Source organism: Pyrgilauda ruficollis, unplaced genomic scaffold, assembly GCF_017590135.1.
Source record: "Pyrgilauda ruficollis isolate IOZ18807 unplaced genomic scaffold, ASM1759013v1 scaffold245, whole genome shotgun sequence".
Classification (NCBI taxonomy): Eukaryota; Metazoa; Chordata; class Aves; order Passeriformes; family Passeridae; genus Pyrgilauda; species Pyrgilauda ruficollis.
In genome coordinates, this window is record NW_024523767.1 from 27,794 (window position 1) to 50,957 (window position 23,164).

The 23,164-nt window shown below is 53.4% G+C and overlaps 1 protein-coding gene across 1 annotated transcript in view; it reads right to left on the bottom strand.

Annotated features, from left to right (window-relative positions):
* Nucleotides 1-23,164, bottom strand: part of MYRF (myelin regulatory factor) — a 44,381-nt gene that overhangs the window by 16,450 nt on the left and 4,767 nt on the right. Inside the window, exons 2-7 of the mRNA XM_041470378.1 lie at nucleotides 10,044-10,131; nucleotides 8,973-9,299; nucleotides 6,345-6,406; nucleotides 3,621-3,939; nucleotides 3,090-3,262; nucleotides 2,741-2,864 (exon numbers count right to left, since the gene is read on the bottom strand). Of these exons, the coding sequence (XP_041326312.1) occupies nucleotides 2,741-2,864; nucleotides 3,090-3,262; nucleotides 3,621-3,939; nucleotides 6,345-6,406; nucleotides 8,973-9,299; nucleotides 10,044-10,131 (1,093 nt within the window). The remainder of the gene's footprint in view (nucleotides 1-2,740; nucleotides 2,865-3,089; nucleotides 3,263-3,620; nucleotides 3,940-6,344; nucleotides 6,407-8,972; nucleotides 9,300-10,043; nucleotides 10,132-23,164) is intronic.

The following is a 23,164-nucleotide window of genomic DNA, read 5'->3' on the forward strand; positions in this document are numbered from 1 at the left end:
ACTTTTTCTCGTTTTCCCAGCTCCCAGTTCCAAGGCTCTGGCCTCAGCATGGAGATGCTTCCATGAAGGGCTGCACTATTCCCAGCTGCCTTCCCTCAAACTGCGAGAGGGAGGAGGGAGCTGGAATTTATCGGAGCCCGCTGTCAGGGAGATGAATGGCTCCTTCTCCCAGGAGTAAATTAGGGAATTGCCTGGTTCCAGGCCTCTTTGGCTCCGCTGCTGGAAACCAGCTCATCCCTGGAAATGTTCACTGAGCCTAAAACCACAAAATCAGAGCAAAAGGCCAAAAACATTTTATGTTATACATAAAATTAATCCAGGGATTTCTGTCTCCTTCAACAACACAGATTCCTTGGCAAAACCTGAGACACGGGCCTGGAATGGAACCTAATCCTTACCCCATCCCCTTATGGAACCTAATTTTTTGAGTGCAAAGGGAGGAAAACATGGAATAGCATTAATTGTACTTTTTGCCCTGTAATCACTCCCAAGAATCTGGTAAGAACCTGGACAGCTTCCCATGCTCTCCCTCCTTCACCTCCTTTCTGGACTCTTTTCTTAGGATCAAGAGTAGGAAAAATCAGATAATTCAGATGATTCACATTCCTGAAGCTGTGAAAAGGTTTTGGGCACCTGGATCACAGGGAACTCAAACAGCATATTGAGACTGGGGACAGCTTCCAGCAGAAACCAGACTGGGAATGGCTGCTCCTTTGAAGCTAAATTGGGGAAATAATTATGGATCCCAATGTGGATGCTGCTCATTTGCTGAGGACACCCAAAAGCAGAAAAGAAGGAGACAATTCCCACCTGTCAAATTTGAATTAACCAACCTAAAAAATGCCATTATAGGAGCAAGGAAACATGGACTTTTTTGTGTGTTTCTCATAGATTATCATGGGAAAGTGGTGCACCAGGAGAATGAAGGGATATTCCATTTAAAAAGAGATGTAGGTCCAGCTTGGACAGGAGCAGGAAGAGTCCCCTGAGGTAACGTGGAGCTAAAAATTAATCAATCAACCTTTAACCCTTAATTCTGCTAAATCCAGCACCACAACAAAGCCCACGTGGCTTCCTCAAATCCCCATGGAGTCACCTCAATGGAATTTATTCCTTACACAACAGGATGACGACCTCAATGCTGCAGAAGTGGGTTTTCTCTGGCTTTTACCCTAAATCCTGAAAGCAGGCATTAGGGAAGTGATCCCAAGATCCAAAGGGTAGGTCTGGTTTTGTAGATGTTCTCCAGCAACTCCTCCGTGCCCAGCAGAAAATATCATGGAGTTTGTCTCTGCCAATCCACCTGGGGACAGCAGGGTGCATGGAAAATCTCTGGAACTGGGATAGAAATGCTTGGAAATGGCACGGGACAGGCTGTGATGTGTTTGGGATGGAAAAACATTTTCCCAGAGCGGGAAGTGGGAGAACGAAAAGGGAGGCTGGAAAACCAAAGGATAAGAGGTGATGTGTCCAGACAGAGGTCAGAGGAGGTGGCAGTGGAATTCCTCCACATGGAAGAGGGATTTGGGGACAGGATCCATGGGAGATGCTCAGCTTTCCCCACCCCACCATCCAGAGGGAGCAAACTGGTGGTGGAGAGCAGGGAAAGGTGCAGGATGGCTTTGGTGCTGCTGATATTCTCTTATGGAAATGGCTTGGTAAACCAGAAGGAATTGTCTTCCCAAATTATCCCTCTCTTGCTGTGGGTGGGGAAAACAGCCACAGCGTCCAGAAGAGACAACTAGCTCCAAGAGAGAATTCCCTGACCTGGCACCACCATGAAAGATGGGATAAAGACTGGATGAGCAGATTTGTGTGGGAAAGCTGGGACTCTGCCCCCACCCTTGGAGTCCTTGGCTCCCATTCCCAGGCAAAGTGTGACCATAGTCCCAGGTTATCCACAGGTACCAGAGCATTCCCTGCTCCATGTCCCCCACAGGACCCCAGCTGGCTGTGTGGAAAGAGGAGGGAGGGAATTGGGAGGGAACAGAGGGTCCCTGAGAGGTTTCTGGAAGCCATCCCACTGCTTGCCAGCTCTTTGTCACCCCCCAGGAATGCAGGGAGGATCCAGAGTGGTTTCCTCCTGAGCACTCCTCCTTTGTGGTGTGCTCTCTCCACCCTCTGCTGCCTCAATTCCCAGCCCACCTTCCCACTTCTCTCTTCCCTGTCTTGATAATCCCAGCCTTCCTCTCTGGCCTGTCTGCCACTTCCTAGATTTCCTAAACCCCTTCCCTCTTTTTCCTTCCTCTCTTGCCCCCCCCCAACCACTTCCACTCCTCCTCCTCCTCCAGCTCCTTTCCACACTGCTCAAGCTGCCCTGAAGTGGCTCTGGATGACCTCCAGCCTCCCACACTAGGAATTCTCAATCCTAAATTTAAAATCCAGGACCCTGGTAAACCTAGGGAGGGGGAAAAGGTGCTGCTCATCTCAACTTTCCTCAGGACAAGGCTGGATTTGCCAATTAAGCCCTCCATGGTGAGCAAGGTCTGAGTGGCTCTGGAATTGTTACCAAAGCTGCTGAAATGTCATCTGCTACTCCTCAATAATCCATAAAAAGTGTGGAGGAGTAACATTCCCAGTAGGAAAGGGGCAGTGGGAAGCATTACTTCAAGCATTACCTCCACCACAAAGCCCAGCCCAGGGAGATCCTTATCCTATATTTCGAGTGGGATCTCCCAGCCCCAGGGGCAAACCAAGGAATGTGAATCCCACTTTCCCCAGCAGCGAAGGAATTACTCACAGCTCCTTGTAGTTGGCATCGTACAGAGTTGCCCACTTGTTCTGCTGGTGTGGCTGCCACTTGATGGACTGGAAGTTGGGGTCCAGGTAGGAGCCGTTCAGGCTGTCATTATCCTGAATCAGGCCTGTGGGGAACAGTTAAAATGGATTAAATCCCGATTTTACTCGCTGGGCTGAATATCCAGAGGGGTGGGAGCCCAAGGAAGCGACCAGCACTGCCTGAAGCTTCTGGGCAGCACCAGATCCAGGGTGAATCCCACAGGCTGGCAACCTCTGGCAACCACCTTCCCTCCTCCCACGCCCCTGGCCCGGCGGGAGCGGGGCTGGAATTCCGGGGGTAAGGGGGGTACCTGGAGAGAGCGCTCCCGGCTGGTGCCAGGGAGGAGTCTGGACGCGATCGGGATTGAGCGGCACCGATCCCATTCCCGGCTCCTGCTTGATCAGCCCGTTGAGCATCTGGGCATTGAGGGTGTTGGGGGGGGACTCGGAGTGTTTCCGCTTCTTGGCGGGATGCACCGGGAGGCTGTGGACACCGTGGGAACACTCAGCAGGGAACGGAGAGTCGGGAGGTGACAATCCCACAACAGGACAAGTGGGATCTCACATGGAAAACACAACATTCCCACAGCACTGTCCCACCTTATCCCACACTGCAGAGTCTGGGTCACTACTTGTGCTAAGCCACATCTTTAATTCCACAGAATCCCAGAATGGTTTGGGTTGGACGAGACCTTAAAGCTCATCCGGTTCCAACCCCACTCCACGGGCAGGGAACCTTCCACAGATTTCCCTTGTTTTTTCCTACCACCCAACCACACACTTCAGGCAATCCACGCACCTCCAGCTCCCATTCCCTCACCCTTGCCATTCCCAGGCCTTACTCTGCTCCGTGCTGCTGGAGGAGCTGGTGCAGCATCTGGGATTGCTGGGCATGGTGGAGCTCGGCGGGCGCCATTCCCGGCCCGACGCTGTACGGAGGCATCAGGGGCTCGGCCTTCAGGAACATATCCCGCTGCAGGCCGGGAAAGTGGGAATTGTGCTGTGGCTGGAGGGGGTGAGGGGGCGGTGGGGGCGGTGGAGGGGGACCCTGGAGGTGAGGGGGTGGAGGAGGAGGCGGTGGAGGAGGAGGGTGCTCCAGGCGGGAAGGCGGAGTCATGTGACACATATTTTCGGGAGTCATGGTCCGGAGGAGGTGAGGATCTGGAAAGGGAGAAAGAGCCAAAGTTTGGAGTGTCCTGATCCCAGGTGCAGCACTGACCCAGTTATCTTGGATTCTCAGGCTGGATGAGGCTTCAAACAACCTGGGCTAGGGAAAGTGTCCCTGCCCGTGGCAGGGGCTTGGAATGGGATGAGCCTCAAGGTCCTTCTTCACCCAAACCATTCCAAGATTCTATCATTACATAGGACAATGAGGGAGAAGAGTCAATGGAATTACCTGAACACCCCCAGCACTTCCAGGGAGGATTTCTGAGGGGGCACTTTAAACATTTTAGCTGAAACCAGGAGGAGACTTTGATCCCTGAATTTAAATAGATAAGAAGGGACATTCAAATGCGATTCCACCTTTCTCCTCCTCCATTTGGAATGGGATACTAAAGCCATTCTATAATTAGGGTGGATTTGACTACACCAGCACCAACAGAAATGGTTCGGGTGTGGAGGGACATGCAAATCCATGCCCCTTCCTGCCCTGCTCCTCAAAACCTCAACATTCCAGATCCACTCCCTTCCATGGGCAGGGACACCTTCCACTACCCCAGGTTGCACCAAGCAATGTCCAATCTGGCCTGGAACACTTCCAGGGATGAGGCAGCCACAGCTTCTCTGGGAAATCCATTCCAGTGCCTCACCACCCTCACAGGGAAGAATTCCTTCCCAATGTCCCTCTGGTAGTGGGAAGCCATTCCCCCCCATCCTGACATTCCATGCCCTTGTCCAAAGTCTCTCTCCAGCCTCCAGCCTCCTTTTTCTTCACCAGGACAAAGCCCATCTGTTTTTCCAGCCTTTCCCTGATATTTGCATCAACCTGTGCCTTCAGGTGTCCTCACAGAACACCGAAATCCCAGCAGGAATGAGGGACTGACTCCTGGGATGTGAGGAAACCACGGGGCAGGAAGAGAAAGTGACCTTATTTTAAAAGCAAGACAAAGCTTCTTCATGCTCCAGTGTGGAAAACCGGCTGGAAAACGCATCCAGGGACTGGCCAAGACAGGCACAGCCTCTGGGAACACCGAGAGGGATGGCAGGCAAGGACCTGTTGGATCTTTCCAGGCTGAGCTGGATGGACTTTGGCCTCAGAACACCCAGGCAGGGGCTGAGTAATGAGGCCAAAGCGCTTGACCAGGAATGGGAAAACTCCTCCCGTCAGAAGGTTTGGAAAATTGGAATGTGTTTGCGCTGGGTCCTCCTGCTGAAGGCTGCCAGGGCAGGGCTGCTTTCCCCCATCCTGCTCCCTTCTAAGGTGTTCTGCTTCCCACTGGGACCTCTCAGTGCCTTTTCCACACACATGGAACCGGATTCCTCCTTCCAGGCTCAATCCTGGGCCAGCCTTCCTTCAGGAGCTGCCTCAGGGACAGCCCAGACAAGGATAGGCAAGTGATGTGCTTGCCCAAGGCATTCCCAAACCAGGGAAAATCATCTCCAGGAATGCAATCCCAGCTTTGTGGGTGCCCTCCGGAGCCTCCTCTCCTTCCCAGCTGAGCTCTGAGCACTCCAAAGCCGCTCTCCCCATGGAGAGCAACCCGGCCTCTTTGTTATATTTAAGGAAGGGCCAGGAGGAATTCCAGGGATTTTTTTTAGCAAGATAAACAGAACTCTTGACCTCTTCCAACAAGAAAAAAAAAAAAAAAGAGGAACAGGCGCTGTTCCCGGTGGGGACTAGGCTGGAGCCTGGGGAAGAGGGTGCTCCTGCTGAGGGGGAAGGGAGACTAGGACAACCTTCCCTCCTTCCTTCCCAAGGAGTTTTTCCATGGTAGAACAGTGAAGGTCACCAGAGGAACCAAACAACCCTCGGTGGCTTTCCTGGGGGAAGCCAGGAGTACCCGGCAGAGACCCTGGAGACGGTCCCAGCTCCCTGTGCCATTTCTGTGCGAGCAGAAGATCCTTGGGATCAGCTGGAGGGGAGGGAAAGGCTGGGAAGGAACTTACTGGAGAATGGCGGGTTCATGGCTGCTTCCCAGAGCCAGGTTCCATGTCAGGGACGCGCTCCCTCTCCGTGTTCCCGAGGCAGAGGGCAGGACGAGGGGGATGGCGGGCTCCACATCCCACCCTGCCACAATCTCCCTGTGCCCACGGATTCCCACCACGGATACAGTGTCCGTGGATTCTGGATTCCCACCACAGATTCCGTGTCCGTGGACTCCCAGCTCTCCTTCTGTGCCGGTCCCTCTCCCCTTTTCCACAGCCGGGAGCGGAACAATGGGCGAAAGCTGAGGGATATTTACTAACTGATAATCTCCCCACGTAGTGCAGCCGCCTGTTTTCTCCCGGCTGATAAAGATTGCAGAGCCAACCACTTTCACGGAATAAAAAGGGGGTGGATGCTGGATTTGGGGTTTGGATTAGGATTTTTTCCCTCCCCCCTTCTCGCTTTTTGAAGCACTTACCATTCACCTGCTGAGGGGAGTAGGCTTCCGATCCAGAATCCGGGGGAGAATCTGGCAAAGTGCTGTGGAGCAATGGGAAAAGAGAAGGGAAAGTCATTTTAATCCAGCTTCCAGCACAACCAAGAGGTCCAGGTGGATTTAAGCACCTCCAGGATCTGGCAGAGGAATCCCAGGTGCACCTGCAGCTGATCCCGGATACCCTGAGTGTGTCCAGCTGGGATTGCCATCACTGTCACAGGTTCCACTGGAGCTTGGAAACAGGGACGTTTTGTTGAGCTGACAGTGAGAATTCCAGAGAAAAGAAGCCAAACAAATTTATCTGCTTCCCAGGGAAAGGTGTGCTTCCCATGGAAATGACAGTCAGTGATCAAGTGGAATGCACAGAGCTCTCTCCCCCCATCCCGGGAAGCTGTTCCTGGCCAGGTTGGAAAAGGCTTGGACCAACCTGGGACAGTGGAAGTTGACCCTGCCCACGGCAAGTGCTGGGACTGGATGGGCTTTACGGTCCCTTCACATCCAAACAATTCCATGATTCTGTGAAATGGGAGGCTCTGGGGGATCTGGGAAGCCCATGGAACAGATTTTGCCTGTGCAAACCTAAACACCACCACAGCTCCTGCTGTACTCCCCTGGATATATTCCAACATCACCAGGAGCAGGATTTGGTCCTGATTGTGAAACACCATCCAAAAAAAAGTGGGAGCTCCCAGCTGCCTTTTCCAGCACATCCATGGCCAGGGATGGCAGGACCAGGTCACATGTGGTAGCACAGCAGGGACAGGGAGGGAGACCATGGCACATTCCCATTTTCCGCAGGAATTCCTTTCTATTCACCCATCCTACCCCATCAGCTTTATGGATGTGAAATAATCCCAGGCAAATCCCAGTGCTTCTTAGATGAAAGCCAGCCAAAAAGCAAATGAATTTTGGGAAAGGGAGGAAAAGCACAGGACACGCTGCACCAACTCTGCTCCTGACAGCACCCACAATTCCAGCTGGGAACCAGGATATGGGATCTTCCTAGACCAGAGAAGCCTAAGGCCCATTGATTGGATTCTCCATGGGAAGTTGCACACAGCAGGGGGTAGAGAAGGGTGAGGTAGGTTGATTCCAAAAAACCCCTCACCATACTTCCCTCATCCTCCACCTTCCCTTGGAGCACCTTTCCATCATTCCCTTCCCATGCCTGGCTGGAGCATCTATTCCCAGCCTTATTTCCAGGCTCCTTGCCATGCAGGCTCTTAGTTCATACTGTATTTCCTATGGATTTATCAGGATTTATGCACCAGCAAGCCAAGTCTCGGCCAGTAACAAAAGGGAACAGCACAGTTCAAGGAATCCAGGAGGCTGGAAAAGGTGGACACTGCAGAATTCCCACTGGGAAGTAGTGTGGCTGTGCCCAGTCCAAGGGAAGGGTTTGTTGTTATCCACCACATTGTCCCTGAGCACATGATGGGATGCTTGGGCCAGGAAGTGGATTCCATTATCCTTATGTGTCCCTTCCAGGATATTCCATGATTCTCCACTGGAAAAAGCCTGACACAAGGGGGGAAGAGTCATTCTGGGATACTGAGGGAATGCTGCCATCAAAGCTGATCCAGCTCAGCTACATCCAAATGAGGTCTCCTCCTCTGACAGCAAGGTGTGATCCTTACTCATGACATCCTGCAGAATTCCAGATGCATCCAGAAGAAAAGGACATAACAAGGCATCACTTCATGCTTTTGATTGCCCTTAAGCTCCAGGTATCCTTCTGGGATCACTGCAAGGGAAAACTCCCTGGTCTGGGAATAAAAGAAAGGTAGATTTTTCCTTTTAGCTTTCTGGGATCTCTTTCCAAGTTCATCCAAAGGGTGAAAGTCGATGACTGAGTGTTCCCAAATTTGGGAATCCCCAGGTTGTGCTTGCTGGCAACACTAGAGGGCACAAGGCAGAGGGAGAAGAGCCATCCTGGCCTCACTGTCTTTACATCCATAATCCCATGGGAGAAGGCTGTCCGGGGCCACCACCACCTAAAGATCCAGGCTGGAGCAGAGCACAGCACCTTGGGATGTTACTGATCCCTTCCTTCCATCCCAGAGAGCAGGAACCACATCCTTTCCCCTCTTGGGAATAATTCTCCAGCTGGGTCCATCAGCAATCTCAAAACCTGCCCTTCCTCTTCCCCAGAGCTTGTTGAACAGGACACATCCACCTCAGATCCATCTTCTCCTTCTCTGGAGCGGAGCATCTACAACATCAGGCCACGAGAAGAACATCTCCCTGCCCAGTGTAGCGAATTATCCTCTGGGATAGTCATGGCAACGTCCCAGAGACTGAGTTCCATCCCAGAGACTGAATTTTGTCTTGCTCCAGTTTATTCTGTCTCTTCCTCCTTAAAAAAATGCTCCAATGTCCTCCCACCTGTAGATGTCCAGCAGAAGTATCCAGTACTCTACGATGGCATGGGGGATGGTCCCAAAAAACCTTTTGGGAAGCTTCAGGAGCTCCACTCGTCCATAAGCAAGGACTTACCACAGAGCTGCGCTGCCACATGTCACAGCTCCGTGGGACCCTTCAGGTGCCACCAGCCTGGAGGAGCCTCCATCCCAGCACCCACCCTTATCCCGCCGTCCCATTCCCACTTACCCAGGCGCGTAGGAGGCCTTGGGCTCTGATTTGATTGGAGGGACCACGTTGTTCAGGCAGTGGCCAGCCAGGAAGCCCTTGGGCACCACCATGCCATTGTTGTTGTTGCAGTTGAGGTGAGCTCCGTAGGCGGCTCCGCAGGGATTGGCCAGGAGAGGACCATGCCGGATGGGGAGCTGGCTGCCGGCGGGAGGGAGGTGGAGGGGAGCGCTGGGAGAGGGATTGCTCACGCTGCTGATGGAGCTGGCAGGAGGTGCAGGGATGCCGGCAGAGCTGGAGGGCTGGGGGTGTGTGTAGCTGGTGGGAGCAGGGATCTCAGGGAAGCAGCTGAGGGAGAAAACGGGACACCATCAGGGCAACAGGTCAGTGGGACTGATGGAAAAGTCCAAAATCCACCCAGGAACGTCTGCAGTGCCCAGGACAGCAACCTCAAGGGATGTGTAGCCAGCAGGATCTGCTCACAGTGCTCCAGCTTTAGAGACCAGCCGTGCCAAAGATCCCCACCCTGCTCCCAGATTCCCTTGGTGCTCTCCAGGTCTACTCCATCCTTATTCCCAAAGTTGGGATACACAGGGAGATCCTTCCCTTCTCCAAATGTATGTAGTCCTGGGGATTTAATCTGAGCTCCCAGTGCTCAGATTAACAAAAAGTGTTTATGGTGCCCTGATGAAGAGAGGGAACAAAAAAGACTGGGAAAACTTGAAGGTAAGAAGCCAGGAAGAGACAGGAGACAGAGCTGGGAATGATAAAGGAGAAAAGAGCAATCCAGGAAGACTCTGGAGAGGCAGAGCTGATTCCTAAATGATTCCTCAAATTTCAGGGCTGGAAACTGCTCAACAGGTTTCCAGAGAAGCTGTGGCTGCCCCATCCCTGAAAGTGTTCCAGGAGAGGCTGGGCAGGGCTTGGAGTAACCTGGAATAGTGGAAGGTGTCCTGCCCACGGCCGATGGGCTTCAAGGTCCCTTCTGACCCAAAGGCTCCTTCCCACCCAAACCATTCCAGGATTCTGTGACCTCTCCATGGAAAATCACAAGGAACATTGTTCCTGCTGCAGAGCAAGGGAAGCACTTACATCTCTGGAGAGTCTTCCTTGCTGATGTACTCTTCCAGGATGCTGGTGTCGATGTTGGATGGTTCCAGAGCTCCATTAATGTCGTGGCCTGGAGGGGAGAGGAGGTGGAAGCATGAGCTGGGAGAAGGACAGGAAAGGACCTTGGAAACACCACCAGACCCTTACACAGTCAAGGAACTGATCTGAGAATCATGGAATAATGGAATGGCTTGGAAGGGACCTTAAAGATCATCTCATTCCAACCCCCTGCCATGGGCAGGGATGACTCACTAGATCAGCAGATCCCTGGGGATTGCCAGCTGTCTACACCCACTGCATCCCGGTGTAAAGCCTCATCCTGGGAGATGGGGCACTTGGGACAAGCCAGGGCAGGGACACAGACACACGGTGGGAACCAGATCCTTTGGGATCCCTTCCAACTCAGGACATTTTATGATTCCCTTTTGACCCTTTGCAGAACACTGAAATTCTCCACCACAACCTGGATCAACTCCGGACCTTCCTCCCTCTCCTCTGCTCCATGGGCAGGCGGTGGATTTCCCTGTCCTTTCTCCAGAGGGCTCCTCCTCCCCTCCCTGCCCTGTTCCAGGGAAGCTGGGTAGGGTTTTGTTGACAGAAAATCCTTCTTTTATCTGTCTCTCCCAAGTGGGAGTCCGGAGGCTGCCAGGGCCGGAGCCAGCCCACGGTGCCAAAGGCACTGCCAAGAAAGTGGAAGAGAAGATCCAACTCCCCCTGCTCCGATAAGGAAGCCAGTGAAAGACCATCCTGAAAGACCCCACGTGAAAGCCCAGGAGAAGCCCCTGCCCGCCTGGATCCCCCAGGTTCCCGGGAAAGGTCACCCGCTGATCCGCAAAGGCCGGCCCGGGGGGCTCCAGCCCACCCCGGCCAATTGCAGCTCTCCCTCTGCAAATCCCTTTCATACCAAGACAGGCAAATCGGCAGAAATAAATCCAGCTAGGAATTCTGCCAAGCGGACAGGGTGTGTGTGGATGAAGGGATCTCTGCCTTAGAAGCCTTGGCTGGAGGGGGGGAAGATCCTGGGTAACCGTTTGTTTTTGGGACATCTCCGTGGCAGAGCGCAGGGACCTGGGGGACAGGGTGAGGGTGCTCTTGCATGTGAACACGGGATCCATCTGGAGCAGGGACACACGATGCTGCTTCCAGGTGAGCACTGAGGTGAGGAAAGGATGGAGCAGGCAGAGCCTTCGGGATCTGCAGCTGTGCCAGCACATCCTGAATGGAGTTGCAGATCCCAGGGGAGCACAGGGGTGGCTTCTGTCCCTCCACTGTGATAGCCACATCCTGCCCTGAAGTTCCTGGGATGTGGTAGCTCCACCCTCTTGTCCTCGGAGTTATGGGAGATCTCTGATGGCCATCTGTGTGTCCCTTGCTCATCCCTAAGGACCTCTGCCATAGCCCACTCCCAAAACTTCACCACAAACATCTCCCAAGGCACCTCTTCAAGCCATCACTGTCATTCCATAACATCCCCGAAACCTCCTGCCAGGGATGAGCACTCCAGGAAGGTGGGAATCCTCCCCATGTTCCACTGCCTCCCTTTCAGCCAAAAACCCCTGGTCTATAAATCACAGGATGCCTTTTGCAGACACCCACCCCAAAGGCCATCAGGAAACTTGTCTTTGTCCCAGTTTTCAGCACTGGGATCCACGATCAAAGCAGCAAAAAGAGCACTTGGCCAATTTTTGTGACTCAGCCTGTCCAAGAAAAGACCAACCCCAGCAGGTTTCCCTCACACCTCCGAACTCCAGGAGCTGCTCCGTGGTGAAAGAGGAGCCCAGGAACCCTCCAGGAAGGATGAGGAGCCATCTATAGATAGTAGGATGCTGTGCTTCCCAATTTTCTGAGGGTGCTGAGGCCTTGGCACAGGGTGCCCAGAGAAGCTGTGGCTGCCCCATCCCTGGAAGTGTTCCAGGCCAGGCTGGATGGGGCTTGGAGCAACCCGGGACAGTGGAAGGTGTCCCTGCCCATGGCAAGAGGGCGGTACTGGATGAGCTTTATGGTCCTTCCAACTCAAACCATTCCAGGATTCCTTCGCTTCCTTGAAGTCACCTTGAGGAGGGCGAGATAAGCCCAGTGACGCGAGAGGTGCGTCAGGGCTGGAGGGGAGATGTGGCTGCCCATCAAAAATCAAGGACCTTCCTCTGCTGCAGGACAGTGGGATTTGCACAAATCCAGGGATATCAGGGCAGGGACAAGGAATGTCCCACGGACCGGAGCTTCCATGCAGCCAGGCTCTTACCAAAGCCAGCTTAGGTGATTAATTAAAAGCTAATACTGCTCCATAGTCACGGGATCCAAACAGCACCGGCATTCCCTCCCCCTCCCAAGTGGGGATTAGTGGGAAGCCACCAAGGAGGGAAGCTCAACATCCACATGGCTCCTCACGGGACAGACTCCCACGTCTCATCCCAGCAAAGAAAGATGGAGGAGCTCAGGAAAGCACTGAGCTCATCCATCCCAAACATACATCCCACCAGGTCCCGACGCCCTGTCCTCCTCCTGCCCCTGGCATTGTCACCCTGCTCTCCCACCATGTCACTGCTCCACTTTCCAACCCTTCTCTGGAAAAGAGCCATGGCAATCCCAAAAAACCTCAGCCTCTGCCTGAAGAACAAGAAGTTAAAACCCTCAGCACCCTCCTCATGAGCGGAGCCGGGCGGGCTGAGGCCCCCGGACGTGTGAGAATGTCAGGAATCCCAATGTTTGGACTGGTTTTCTCTGCCTTCCCCAAACCTCCAAACACGCTCCACATCCCAACAGAGGTGCTTCCCACCCCGCTGCCTCCTCCCTGCCCCTGCTCCAACCAGCTCATCCCTCCTGGTGGCACCTTCCCAGCTCCTTGTCCCAGTTTTGGGTGCTCCCAGAGATGGGCATGGGGCCATAGGGCTTGGAAAGAGTTAACAGAGCTTGGCCTCTGTGAACTGTCATATTTACAGGTCTGAGGGATTTAACCCGGAATTTTCCTGGAGTGATAGGCTGAGAAGTTTATGGAATTTCTATTTATAACAGTCCCCCCTCCCTCTTCAATTCCTACTCTGTTGCCTGTCTTCAAATCACCCCTAATCCTGCCTGGGTCACCTGGGGGTGGGAGGAAGGGAGAGAGCTGGAGAACTTCATCCTGGGATGCGCTAACAAGAACCAGATGTGGGAAGCTGGAGATGACAACGAGGTCAGCACTCTGCAGGGGCTGGGGAACATCAGCCAGGGGTGGGGGGACACCGGGGAGAAGGAGGAGGAGAAGGAGCAGGAGAAGAGGTTGTGCCAAGCCCAGAGCTTCCCAGTGCCACTGAAGCCACGTACCAGAGAATTTTCAGAGAAAACTGAGGCATGGAACAGCCTGGGAGGTGATAAAACATCCAAACTGGTGCACGATAGAATAGGATCAGGAAACCCCAGGAGCTTCTGGTTCCATGTGGTCCCTCTCCTAATGGTCCTCCAGCACATGCTGGAGCAGCAGTGGGATACCTGGATGAGCAGGACACGTGGCACAAAGCTCCACCAGGAATGACCTGGGATGCCACAGCAGTGCCAGTGCTTGGCGAGGCGGAGAGCCCCGGCACATCCCTGGGCTCATCCCTGTGTCCGTGCACCAGGGCTGGTTGTGCAATCCTCGAGCCAGGCTGCAGCATCGGCACATTCCCGGGGCCCCGCGCCGCTCCTCACCCCCTTCTCCCTCCTGCCGTGTTTATCCTTCGGCCCGGGAGGATTGGCTGCTGGCCTGGCCGCGAGCACCAGGAATCCAGGCCATGGCAAACAAACCAAACACCGCCTAAGCCCGGGGAGCCGCAGGGCCAGTGCTTGGCTTCGGAGCTTCTTCCCATCCTGGATGGCTCTGCCACGCAGGGAGAAGCCGCTCCAACTGGGAATAGCATCCCTCCCATGCCTGCCACCTCAGCAAACTCAGAGGTTGGGCTGCACACCCGGACAACACTGCTTCCATAAGGAACAGCAGGAGGACATCCCTATTGCCCCACATACCCAACCCTGGGCTGCTTCCATCCCCTCCGGTGACCCTGGAGGAGCCCCTGGCTCCCTCTGGATCCCAGCCCAGCATTCCTGCTTAATTAATGCTCTTTATTACCTGACTGGGATGATAACCAGTCCCCAAACAGGGCTCCTGTAACCGGAGCGGGACATAGAGCCAGCGCTCCCACAGCTCCCCAAAGACCACCCCAGAGCGAAGTCCCGGCTGTCCAAGGCATTTCCAGGGGATCCTAGGCCTTTCCTCTGAACCATAGCCTCTCCTCATCCCATTATTGTCATCCTTTGCTCCCCCCAGGAATATTACCCTTGAGCAGTTTCCTTTGGATTAGGACACTTTTGGTCCCTGCACATCCCAAACCAGCCTGTGTCCCTTCCCATCACGAAAGGTGGGATTGTCCCAGGCAATGCTGAGGTTCATCCACCCCCTGTGTCCCGTACTGGGGACATTCCCCAGCCAGTCCATCCCCAAGGACAGCCCTGCCTTCCACAGCAAAGGGGCAGTTCCTGCATCCCCTGCTCATACCAGACCAGAAAAACACAAGGTCCAAATTCCAACTAATTCTATGCCAAAAATGCGGATGCCAAGGATGAGCTCTGCCATCTGTGGGATAAGACCCCAAGGAAAACACCAAACTGAGGAGTAAGGATTTGGAGGTCCATGAGAATTTGGTTGTCATGGAATTTAAATGAAGTAATCAACAGAGCAATAGATATGGGCTAGGAACAGACACATCCCATCAAACTTTCTACATTCAGGGGCCAGGATTGTTCCCAGTACCTGACCCCCTCCTTCCTGGGAGTTCTTGGTGAGCTCCCAGCCAACACCCCAAATTCAACCCCTCTGCAATCCTAGACAAACTATCCCATGCCAGACAGGGCAGGGTGAGGGGAAGGCAGTGATCAGGGACAGGGATACAGGACAGTGGGATTTAGCCAGACTCCCAGACTGAGGGAGAAAAGAGCATTTACAGGGTGTCCAGGAATACTCAGGAGCAACAGCCTGGGTAACAGTGAGCCAGCTCCAGGGGCAAAACACTTGGAATAATGAACTGGCCAGGTGGGAAGTACAACCAAACCCATGGCAAGGGGTTGGAACCGGATGATCTTTAAGGTGTTTTCCAACCCAAACCATTCCAGGATTCCCTAAATACCCAGTGTCCAGAGGCAGCAGCCTGGAACTCTGTTGCCTGGAAAGCTCTCTCTGCTCCTACATAATCCCACAACTCCTTAGCTTACGTCCACAGATTAATATACTTGGCAAAAGCACCTTTGGATGAGGTGGACAAGACACTGGGAAACATCCCAAACTCAGGGATAAGGAGATAACACCCTCCATCCCCCATTCCCAAGAAGACAAAGTGTTGGTGGGAGACATCCCAAGGCACAGGAAGTGTGAGGAGCCAGAGGAAATTATCCTGCTGTGCCATGGCAGGCCATAGGCATGTTCCTTGGGAAACTGCAGGAAAAGGAGGCAGAAAGGATGATCCTTCTTTCCAAACTTCCCTGAGCCCTCCCTCTGAACACCTTCTCTCCTCCAACCCTCCTGGAATTTCCCCTCATCTCCCATCTCCCCTTACCAAAGCTGTTCTCCCTCCTGCATCCCTTTCTCCTGGCAGCTCCCCACCCTTGTCCTGGCCTTTCCCCCGCCCTTGCCAGCTGTGAACCTTGGCATGGATGGAGCCATTGTCCTGGGAGAACGGGGGCCGAGGAGGAGGAGGGGAAGGTGTGAGAAGGGACACAGAGGCGCGTTTGTCCCTGTCCCCGCGGCCGTCAATGCCGCGCTTGTCCATTCATGCTCTCCGAGGGCAGGAACAGCGGCTCCATTTGGGAGGCTCCAAGGTGCCTGCCCAGGGGGGCACATTGCCCTGTTTGTTTGGAGACAACGCCTTTATCTCCCTTCCCGGGATGAGGGTGTTGGAGCAGGGACAACAGGACCGGAGGAGGCCACTTCATCTGGCGGCTCCCGCTGTACGAGGCTGGGGCCTCATCCTTGGGGATCACAGGGATGGGGAAAAGCTCCTGAGGATCCCTGCTGCTGAGGTGCCTCATCTGACCTTGCTTTATCCAGACTGCAGCTTTGGGGGGACAGGAGGGACATTTTCCGTAGGATAACACAATGTGGATGAGCTCCTGGACACTGCCGGGGTGGTGAAGGTCCATATCCATATCCCACACCATTCCCTCAGAGAGAATTATTGCCAGAAAGGATAAAAAATTAATAATATAATTACCAGCTACATACCAGTACCAAGAAGAGACCTGATCCAGCTGCCCAGAGTTTTCCCATGCTTGGCAATGACCAGGAAAGGGAACACTCAGGGAACCACAAGTAGTTGACAGAGCTGATGGCAATTCTGAGCTGTGATCCTGCTGCTCTTCTAGCTCCAAGGAAAGAAGCCAGGGATGCAGTCCCTGGATACTGACCTCGCTGAAGGGCAAGACTGTGGCTCTGGAAAGGCTCTTAGGGAATCTGGAGAGCCAGGATGAGCCACGATCAGCCCAACTCCACACTACACACAGAGGGAATTTGGGATAACTCAGGATTTGGAGGAGTGCTGCCTCTCCTGGAAACCCCTGCAGCACAAAACAATCCTTAGGGAGGGAGATTAAGAATAGAACAGCACCAGGATACAGGAGCAGAGGCAGCCAAGCATCGCCAGGAACACTGTGTCCAGATCGAACACATCATTCCCTCCCTTCCAACTGGGAGGCACCAAAGTCTGTCCAGGCTGGACAATCTCCAGAGGAGACTGGGAGGAAAAAGCAGAGCCATTTATCTAGATGGGACTTTTTCCAGGGCTTGGGAAGGGCCATCCCAAGTTTTGTGCAACCACCACGGATCTTTCACAAGGAGGAGCGTTGGGTCACCAGGGTTTTCCACACAGCTGGGACGTTTGCTCCGGAGCTGTCTCCCAAGGAAATCATAACAAGGGGTGTCAAAAGCTTCCTCAGCCACGTGGCACAAAGCTCCCAAGGAGAATCCCACTTTTCCCAGGATATAACATGACCAATAGACGTGGGACAGGTCCAGGGCTGTCATTTCTGTCTCCATGATCCCATGGTAGGGAGTGGAATTGGATGGTCTTTAAGGTCCCTTCCACACCAAACCATTCCAGGATTCTATGCAACTGAACTCACTATTGAAATTCAAAATTCCCTAGGGATTACTGCCATGCTGGCTATTCCCACACCCACTTTTCACAGGGAACTGAGGTCTCTTTTTTTTTAAAAAAAAAAAAACCCTTGTTTGCCTTTTCTGACCAACTCTGAGCCATCCTGGAACATATTTCCTGCTCCAGGGATTTAGCAAACACTTCCCAGACAATACAGCCAAGATACCAAACATGCTGCTTGGATCCCGTCCATCCCGTGCGCTCCCTGGGTGTTCCTGGGATCACTTCAAAGCACTGGGCTGGCTGGAGAGCCCCAAATCCAGAGGGAAGGCTCCTGGCATGATGCTTGAGGATGTGCCATGGGGAGGAGAGGATCAGGAGGTCGCTCGGGAATGGGCGGGAATGAGTCGTGTCCAAATTAAATACCAGGCACAAGGATTTTCCTAGCAGAGACCCCCAGGAAGGGACTGAGGTCAAAAACATTCCAGGGGGACCTTCCTGGTCTCCACAACTCCCTGACAGGAGCCAGGTGGGGGTCAGGCTCTGCTCCCAAGGAACATGGGACAGGACAAAAGGAAAAGGCCTCAAATTGCACGAGGCGAGGTTCAGGTTGGGTATTAGGGAAAATTCCATCATGGAAAGGGTTGTAAAGCACAGGAACAGGCTCCAGTGGTGGAGTCCCCATTCCTGGAGGGATTTAAAACCTGTGTGGGTGTGGCAATTGGGGACGTGGGATAGTGGTGGTCTTGGTAGTGCAACACCAGGGGAACGGTTGGACTGGATGAACCCAGGAGGCTTTTCCAACCCAAATGACTCCATCATTCCATGATCTCTGCTCACATGGGGCGAAAGAAACTCCCAAGATTCCAGGCCTCTTGTTTTGCTCAAATCACCGCTGTAAGGGATTATACGGATACAAGAAAGGAAGAGGTGGCAAAGCCCTTTTCTCCTGGCAAAACTGGGATGGTGACCTCAATCTCATGGATAAACTCTCTGTGGCAGTGGGGAAAAACCTTCAGAGCTAATCCCTGCTGCAACACAACTGGCAATGAGGGAAAAACACCTTAACATGAGAATGGGGAATGGTTCGACTCCGTGATCCTGCAGGGTTTTCCAACTTAAACACGACTTTTTATGGGTTGGAAATCCTGTAAAAATCCCTCTCAGTGATCATTCCTGACCTGTTGCATCCACAGATGCCCACTGGATGTCCAGAGCCACACTATGTGTGCTTAAAAACCAGGAAGTAGAAAAAGTCCCTACCTTGATATTCCACAGCCCATCCTGTTGGACTGGGTTGAGTTTGTCCAGTTCTTCTTTCCAAGAACACCAGCACAACTTCCAGCACCCCAACTCCTCATTCCGGACTGTGAAAGCTGTTCCCAGCCTGCAGGTCCTCACAGGGCTGTTCCCTCTATCCCTCTGGCTCCTCAACACCGTGAGGTGAGTTTTGGAATATCATTTATCACCCAGCATGTGCTGTGTTGGAAGGGACATTAAGGATGATCCAGTGCCACCTCTTCCATGGACAGGGACACCTCCTACTAGTCCAGGTCACTCCAAGCCCTGTCCAATCCAGGCTTGGCCTTCCCTACACATCAGCCTGTCCATTCCAATACCCCTTCCCAAAAATTGAATTAAACCAAGACAGAATGGAGGGCACATGCACAGGTAGGAATTCCCCCTGCCCAGAACTCCTCAGATTTTGGGATAAATGGGATCTCATCAGGGAAAACCCCACATCTGTTCAGGAGAGGAGCACTGACCTCATTATCAGCAAGCAGCCAACTGTAAAAAGGTTTGATGGCCCTTATAAAACTCCGTTTTCCAAGTTTTCCTTTACTTAAGCAGGTGTTTCATTCCCAATAAATTCAAAGCATCCTTTCTAATGCTTCCACGAATCAATGTCCATAAACCCTGGCTAGTCATAACACAGGAGATAAGCCAAGATCCAGCAGGCTGATAAGATGTTTGCTTTCTTGTTTATGTGGATTTTGAGCAATTGGCATTCAGGATTAAAAGTCATAAATTATGTGGATGCCCCAACCCCTGGAAGTGTTCAAGGCCAGGTTGGATAGGGCTTGGAGCAACCTGGGACAGTGGAAGGTATCCCTGCCCATGAAACAAAATGGGGTTTTAGGTCTCTTCCAACTGAAACCATTCCAGGATTCTATAAATCAATGAATGAAACCTCCAGTTCTTTGGATATCACACCTGAGTCTTCCAAAAATCCTGTTCCATGCCCACCCCACAACTTCCACACTGTCTCCTCCCCACCAAACTACTTGGGTAGGAAAACCAGAACAATTTGCCACTCCATAGCAAAGTTGGGGTGATACCAAAGACTCCATGGAAAAAAAAAAAACAGGGAAAACCAAACCAACCCCAGGAAAAATCCCTTTAATGCCTGGTTTTTACACCCAGGCTGGATCCAAGCACTCCAAAGCTGTTTAAAACTCTAGCCTTGGCTTTTCCAACCAGTTCTCCTCCCCACCACTTCAAAACCCAGGGAAATACACAAGTGTTTGCACTTGGGAATATTTGTGGACAGGGAATTCCACAAGAATTCTGTCCACTCCATTTGCAGCCAGGCCTGGCCACTCTTCCCACCTTTCCCTCTCCCTGTTTGGAGTAACTGCCCCAAAGGAGCCAAAGTTCAGTGAGATAAGTGGTGGACCCTGAGTGTCACGTTACATTTTCCCTCGGGAAGGAGGCCTTTCCTTCAAATGTGCCTTGAACGCGCCCCAGGTGCTGCTGGAAGCCGGCACCTGGGGCACATGAGATCCTGGGCTAGCCACATGATCCACCACCACCGGATCAGGGAGAAGATGCCATGGATGGGGGTGGAACTGGATGATCTTTAATGTCCCTTCCAACCCAAAGCATTCCATGACCACATGTCCTGCTGTGCAGGAAGAACGGGGAGAAGGAAGGTCTGTTGGATAAGCAAGGGCATGCCAAGCACGCCAGTCAGTTGGAATAAAAGGATATGTCCATGAAAATAAAAGTGAGAGCCACCAGATAGCCAAGTGTGGTATCCAGTCATAGAATCCTGGAGTAGCTTGGGTTGGATGGGACCTTAAAGCTCATCCAAGTCCCACTCCCTGCCATGGGCAGGGACACCTTGCACTAGCCCAGGCTGCTCCAAGCCTGTCCAACCTGGCCTTGGACACTTCCAGGGATCAATCCACTCTCCACTTCTCAGAGTTTCCATTTATCCTCCACAGCAGCAGGACACCTCCCTGGCTCTCTGCCACTGTCTTATCCCTGCCTGTCCATCCCTAGTCCTGCTATCCCTCCAAAATGCCCCATGTTGATGGTTGTCCCTCCTGAATGATGCTGGAGCACAGGATGGGCACCCAGAAAGCACCGGCTTGGTCCCAAAAGCCACGAGACTGTTCCTGTTTGTGTCTCCAGCCACAGCTGCTCCCTTGTCCTCTGGCACGGCACACGCTGGTTAATCATTCCTCAGGCACATTCAGTGTCCTGGGATTCTTATCGGAGAGTGCAAAGTCCAGTCAGCAACACCACTGGGAAGAGGCAAGAGGGTTCCCCGGCAAGGGCGGCAAAGCTGGAGCAACGCCATCCTCAGGCAGGGATAAATGAGGGATCCAAGGCATCAGCTGGGAAGTGCCCATGGGTTCACTTGCACCTTTCCCAGCACAGCTCCCAGCTCCAGATAATGAAGTCCTGGGATGGCTTGAGTTGGAAGCAACTGTAAGGATCATCCACTCTCTGCCATGGGCAGGGACACCTTCCACTACCTCAGGTTCCTCCAAGCCCCATCCAAGCTGGCCTTGGACACTTCCAGGGATGGGGCAGCCACAGCTTCTCAGGGCAACCTGTTCCACCTCTCTCATCACCAGATCACTCCAGCCATTCTCAGCAGGAGGAACCCATAAGGCCCCTATCCAGAAGAGGGAAAGCAGAGCAGGATCCTATCTCTCTTCCTTGAAATAACCATGCCCAGGAGCCGTTTAATTCCCTCTTTCTGGCAGCTGGGATGACTCTGTCCTGAAAGGGCTCTCCCTGATAAGGGTGAGGAAGCAGAGGGAAACCTGTCCGTCTGGCATCCCACGGCTCCTCCTTACCAGGATTCCTTTCCCATCTCCCTGCAAGCAGCAGCCCTTCCACACCCCATCCCACGCATGGGCTCAGCCAGATCTCTGTGTCACCTGCTGGTCACACCTCCAGCACGACTCCCTCTAATCCGCCCCAACTGCCACCTCTTCCTCAAGTTTCTCTCTGTCTGTGTCCGGGCATTGCTCCCAGGGCACCAGCCTATGGAAGGGGCATTACCCAGGACACGGGCAAAGTTCCTCCTCATGGAGCCTCGTGCTGACATCACCTTTCCAAATCCCAGCCTGCCCTTTATCAGGCTTTACGGATCCACCCTCTCATGAACAGCTCTCTGGCCTTACTCCACCTGGATGTCTCTTGCCCTTTTCCGAGGATTAAGGAGTTTTGGGGTCCAGGATAAAAGAGTTTTGGAGAAATGGGAGGGAGAAGCACCAGCAAAACCAGCACAAGACCATGCCAGCAGTGGGGGTGTTTGGCACCAGCCTTTCCCTGAGGAGTGAACAAGGATGAGTCTTTTGGCTGAAGAGACTCCAGGAATCTCCTGTTAGGATGGACGTGGCAGCTTTCCCCCAGTGTCCAGGAATGCCACCTGGGTGTAGTGATGAGCTCAAGGGAATGTTTTTGTCTCTTCCCTGCTCTGCTTAGGCCCTGGGATTGAGCTGGACTCAGCAGCATCCTCATGTCACCTGCTCCTGTTGAGAGCTGACCAAGCAGGGCGGGCAGAGAAGCTTCAAACAGAGGGAAGAGAGAGGAGAACCAGAGAACAATCCCATTGGGAAGAGAGATGGAGAGGCAGAGGGGAAAGCAAGGCAAGCCATGGAAGGGCTGGGGGGGCCGTGCCGTTACCTGCTCGGATCCAGCGCATCCTGAGCATGGTGAGAGCCGATGTCAAGCTCCCGCCGTATCCCTGCTCTCTCTCTGTGTCATTATTCCCTGAGCTCAGCTCCTCCAGCTCCCAGGGCTGCCGCTGCCTGCTGGTTTTTCTATTCCCTCTGGGAAGAGTGGGAGGGCCGGGGAGGCGGCCGGGCGGCCGCTGCTCCGCACTGGGATTTGGGACCGCGAGGGGATTACCCGCAGGGATGGTCATGTGTTTGTGCTGTACCAGCTTCCCCGGGCCCATTCCGGCACGGGCTGACTCCCGGCTCCCAAAGAACTCCGGGCAAAGCCTCTTACCTTCCCGCGGAGCCAGCCAGGCCCCGCAGCGACTGTCACCTGCGCCGCCACCTCATCCCCAAGCCGCTCCTCCCGCAGCCAGGAGCCCCCCGGCAGGGATCACGCTGGGCTTTTCCAAGGTGTTCTCCCCCTGCCACAGCAGCTCCGTGTGGGAAAGCTCTCTCCAGCATCAAGCCTCGGAAATGGATTTGGGGGCAGGCAGAGGGTGATGAGTGAGCAGGAAGCCCCAAAGGAGCCATTTTTTTAAGGCATTCCATGAAAAGTGATGCTCTGATCCATGTAGCTGCATTTCTGTGTCAAGCTCAGGAACCTAAACCACGGGACACCAGGACAGACTCCCCCAGTTCCACTGGTCTCCTACCCTTTATGCTCCCAGTTTTCAGCCTCAAGACATCCCAAAGCAACGGGAAGACTTGGGAGCAGTCCCTGGATTCTCATGGATGTTTACACCAGCAGGAGTCTGACCAGCAAATTCCTTCTTCACTCATTCCCACCACCACCACCAAATCCCCCTTATGGCCCAGCATGTGGGACAAGGGGCAATCCCAGCTGTCCTGGGGTCACCTCACTGTATCAGCTCCAGTATTCTACATTCGTTCATCCAAGGAAAACAGAGAAATTTCCAGACCTCTTCCTGCAGGGCGATACTTCCTCCCCACAGGCACCAAGTGCTCCATAATCAAAATCACCAGGAGTGTTACCAACACCAGGAACACAGGAACAGGTTGTCTAGAGAAGTTCTGGATGACA